At 33.3% G+C, this 1,845-nt stretch overlaps 1 protein-coding gene across 1 annotated transcript in view; it reads right to left on the reverse strand.

Moving 5' to 3' along the window:
• Positions 1 to 1,362: 1,362 nt before the first annotated feature.
• LOC110226632 (pentatricopeptide repeat-containing protein At2g30100, chloroplastic-like) overlaps positions 1,363 to 1,845 on the reverse strand; it is a 2,103-nt gene continuing 1,620 nt past the window's right edge. Inside the window, 2 exon segments of the mRNA XM_021018781.1 lie at positions 1,363 to 1,784; positions 1,787 to 1,845. The exon segment at positions 1,787 to 1,845 is cut by the window's right edge and continues 536 nt beyond it. Of these exon segments, the coding sequence (XP_020874440.1) occupies positions 1,600 to 1,784; positions 1,787 to 1,845 (244 nt within the window). The 3' untranslated portion in view covers positions 1,363 to 1,599.

The following is a 1,845-nucleotide window of genomic DNA, read 5'->3' on the forward strand; positions in this document are numbered from 1 at the left end:
ATTTCGCCATACTCTGGCTACAAAATCTCGTGAAATGAATCACAAACTTAGTAAAAATATAATTTAATTATATTTATGCTCTTACTTACCAAACTATAGTTTAAATATGCTCTAACTTAAATATATATATATATATATATATATATATGTATATATATTAAACAAAATTACTTTTTACGGCTTTGCACTGTTGGTACTAGATTCTTCGGATTTTAAAATTTCGAGTTTTTTGGGCAAACTCATTTCGAGTTCGAGTTCGGGCCGGACTTGTTTTTTTAACCCACCGCAATATCCCTTGTAGAATGCTAATGTGCATTGCACCTATATCCCATTTTATATTAAGCATGAATCCTAATCATTTGTTACGCTTGCTCTTTTTTTTTGTTAAAAGGTATTCAATTTTATAAATAAATGCTAATGGGCTATTTCCGGATATAGGCCCATACAAATCTCGAAGGCCCGACCCACAAATATCAATCTTAGAACAAAATAACTCAAAACCTAAAACCGGCTCGGGTTCACTAACCGAACTAAACCGGCCAAAAGATGGAAACCTTAGATGAAACCTTGATCTCCAATCAAACGACTCTACGGTGGCGGGATGGCAACGGATCTTGGATCACCATCTCGTTCGGCTCGCGTCGTTCAGGCTCACCGGAGATTTCGCTCCGACGAGAATCTGCAGTATTGTTACGCTTGCTCTTTTTCTAGGTATATTTGGTGTTTTTCAATGGTATGTTAGAAACATGACGCTTCAATGAAATTTTGAGATATGCATTTTTCATCGACGACTATAAAACATCTCATCAAGTCTTGTTTAAGGTTCACCAACTTAATTTTTAGTTTTCTATAAAAATTTGGAGAAAAGAAAAGACTAAGTCTCAATCTTTTCTTCGATGAGTGAGATTCCGTTTTTATTACTTCTCTTTCACAAGGTGTTTTACTAAACAACAGATAATGTCGTTGATCACTTTCTTTTGGTATGGCGTTAACTGATTAACTTTCGATGTATTTTCTGATTCTTTATACTTTTATCACCAGTCGCGAAACTTATTTTGAGCGTTAGAAAATTTCTCTCAAGACATCCTCCATAGTGTTCAACGGACTGTCATATATATAATATATGTTTATTTTCTTGTATAGAGATTTATTCCTAACAACGGGATTTACACGACAAAAAAAATCTTAAACAGAAAAGAAAAATACAAGTTTGTGTAGAATAAATCACTATTTATTATTATTATTTTACACTTTATAGTTTATAGTGACACTTTTTGTACTTTTAAAAAATTTTAAAATTACATTCTAAAAGAAATTGAGATGTCGCAGAAACAAATGGGTATTACATATATACAAACAAAATTACAAACTAGTTGTATGCTCTTTTTCCTTATTTTAAGTCACTAAAACAGAAAACTTCAAAGACAATTCCATAGGTACAGTATATAAATAATTTAAATACAAAGTTATTTCCCTTTCATAAACAGATAATATACGTATTATTATTTATTACGCACAGATTTATATACCCAAAAATAGAAAATCCCGATCGCTCCAGCTTAGCCAGAGTCTCAGCTATTTCGATATTTTCCTTTTGCTTCACATCATCTTCACTATCCACAAGTTATATTTATCCATGTACATATACACAAGACAAGGTCCTACCAAACCAGCATCAAAGAGCCTCTTGCACAGACTCATATATGCTTCAACATCTCTCGGTCGTTGAATCTTCCTTGTCATTCCTTGCATCACAGCCACTCGATCAATATACTCCGGATGCAACCAGAGTCGATCATCGATACCAGTGTCTCTGCAGCTTCTTCAAAGTGCCCTCCTTTTACA

The sequence above is a fragment of the Arabidopsis lyrata genome, assembly GCF_000004255.2.
Source record: "Arabidopsis lyrata subsp. lyrata unplaced genomic scaffold ARALYscaffold_59, whole genome shotgun sequence".
NCBI lineage: Eukaryota > Viridiplantae > Streptophyta > Magnoliopsida > Brassicales > Brassicaceae > Arabidopsis > Arabidopsis lyrata.